General features: G+C 41.6%; 1 protein-coding gene across 1 annotated transcript in view; it reads right to left on the bottom strand.

Annotated features, from left to right (window-relative positions):
- LOC107654537 (prostasin) overlaps positions 1 to 2,139 on the bottom strand; it is a 4,893-nt gene continuing 2,754 nt past the window's right edge. The window contains exons 5-10 of the mRNA XM_016441654.1: positions 1,876 to 2,015; positions 1,566 to 1,788; positions 1,302 to 1,431; positions 964 to 1,208; positions 765 to 862; positions 1 to 609 (exon numbers count right to left, since the gene is read on the bottom strand). Coding sequence (XP_016297140.1) covers positions 349 to 609; positions 765 to 862; positions 964 to 1,208; positions 1,302 to 1,431; positions 1,566 to 1,788; positions 1,876 to 2,015 — 1,097 coding nt within the window. The 3' untranslated portion in view covers positions 1 to 348. The remainder of the gene's footprint in view (positions 610 to 764; positions 863 to 963; positions 1,209 to 1,301; positions 1,432 to 1,565; positions 1,789 to 1,875; positions 2,016 to 2,139) is intronic.

Genomic DNA, 2,139 nt, shown 5'->3' with positions numbered 1-2,139 from the left:
TCAAAAATAGATAATTCTCTTCAGGTTTCAGGACAATAAACAACGTTATTATGGACGATACATTGTTCTCTTAGACAGATTTCCATAAGCACAAATTTATTTAAATTGTAATTTCAAGAGTAATGGAGTTTATTACTGGAGAGCGCGAGTTACAGAAATCATCCAGAGTCAACAAAAGTTGTTGTTTTTTTGGAATATGCAAAGTGTTAAGCTCCCACCTTAATTATTTCATTCAAGTTAAAGATTTATATAGCTTTATTTCTAATGTAAGAGCAAATTCCCTTTAATGCCCCATATAATGTACTGCATATGGTAGTTTATTCAGTGATGAAGTGACAGATGGCCGCTTCAGAAAAAGGCCTGGAGGACTGCTGGGAGAGAGAGCAGAAGGATGTAAGTGAGAGAGAGGGGTGAGAATGCCTCTGCCCCATCCAGAATAGATGGGATGTTGTAGATAGTGTTAGTCAGGAAGTGGCTGAAGGGAGTGGTCTGGATGAAGACTGTGCTGTTGGAGAATGGGTCGATCTCACTGCCAGGGGGAATGGACAGAATACCAGTCTGAATCCACATGTCGTTCATTCTACACAGCAGAGGACTGCCGTCATCGTCCTGAATGAGATTGAGCCAGAAAGACTGTTACAAACGTCATACTAAACATACAGTGCTAGATTTCTAAGAAACAATATAATTGTACGCAGTAACTCAAAGTCTGAGAAATCAAACGACAAGACTAAAGGACTGAAAAAAAAGGACTCTGCAAATACCTGCTGAACCTCCAAACGCTCTGTGCAGATGTTGACCTGTGTGGTGTGTGAAGGATCGCAGTTTACAATGGTGGTCTGCAATTCCTGAAAAGGTAGATCTGTACAAGAAGAAAGAAAAGCACATTAGAAAGAAACAAATTTGGGATGTCATTGAATGTATTGACATAGAAAGTCTGAATAAATGATTATGTGAACTCACATGTACCAGCATCTGAGTCCCAACCAATTACTGAACACTGAGTACCAGGGCCAAAGCTTGGATTATACATGTCAACCGGTAAATTGCCAACTTGAGAAAACGGATGAGTCAATTGCAGGAGTGCTACACCGTTTCCTAAAATATCGTCGAAAAAGACATTTTCCACACCGGATGCAATTGGCATGCTGGAGCAGTCTGGTTGGACAACATTGAGGACGACTTCCCATCCATCCATACCCATGAAACTGAAAAATAAGATATGTTGAATGTGAGCGCACAAGTCATCATTTGTTAGGCAACTGATTTCATATGAAATTAAGTTTTCCTGAAATGATTACCTGGCAAAGCAGCTAGCAGAGGTCATGACGAATAGGTCAGAGACCAAAGTTCCAACACACATTGGATAATTGCGATAAGTTACACTAGCCATCCATGGCCACGAACCTGCAGAGCCTCCACACACTGCCGCTGGAGAGAAAAGCGAGAGAGAAGGAGAGGTAAATGTAAATGGCAGCTAAAGGGGAAGTGTAAGCAAGCTGTAGGACCGTTTCGATGATGGATCGTTTCATTTTGCTTTGTCATGGTGATGTTCAGAAACATACCTGATGTAGGACAGGTCTCATCCAGAACGGGCGCAGTGGAGGTAAAAGGGATGAAGCTCGCATTATTCATGCCCACATGCTGAGTGATCCAGTTCTGGTAGTTGGACACTCTGGCGTACACACCAGGAAGATTAGGCAGAGCACAACCTTGACCGAAACTCACAACGCCAGCCTGGATCCATGTAGAGCCCTGTCTGATGACCATTGGACCTCCAGAGTCACCCTGTGCAGCGAAATGAAATATTAACTTATTAATAAAACGTACAAAATATTATTGCATTAAATGGTACAAGCAATGTACTATTGATACCTGGCAGGAATCTTTTCCACCTTCCAATTGTCCAGCACACATCATGTTTTCTGTTATTCCTCCATTAAGGCAGTCACACTTAGTGTTTCCAACCATGGGCACATCCACCTCCTGCAGGTTTTGAGGTGAAGGAAGGGGTACTGCGAAACAGTGAATGAGGAAAAACTCATCATCAGTGCTCAGATAACAGGCAGAGATCATTTTGAGTAATATACTGATCTTTAGAAGCAGAATCATTGACATTAACATGCTTTTTATATATAT

Source organism: Sinocyclocheilus anshuiensis, unplaced genomic scaffold, assembly GCF_001515605.1.
Source record: "Sinocyclocheilus anshuiensis isolate Anshui unplaced genomic scaffold, SAMN03320099.WGS_v1.1 scaffold419, whole genome shotgun sequence".
NCBI lineage: Eukaryota > Metazoa > Chordata > Actinopteri > Cypriniformes > Cyprinidae > Sinocyclocheilus > Sinocyclocheilus anshuiensis.
This window is presented reverse-complemented; position numbering and strand designations above follow the sequence as displayed.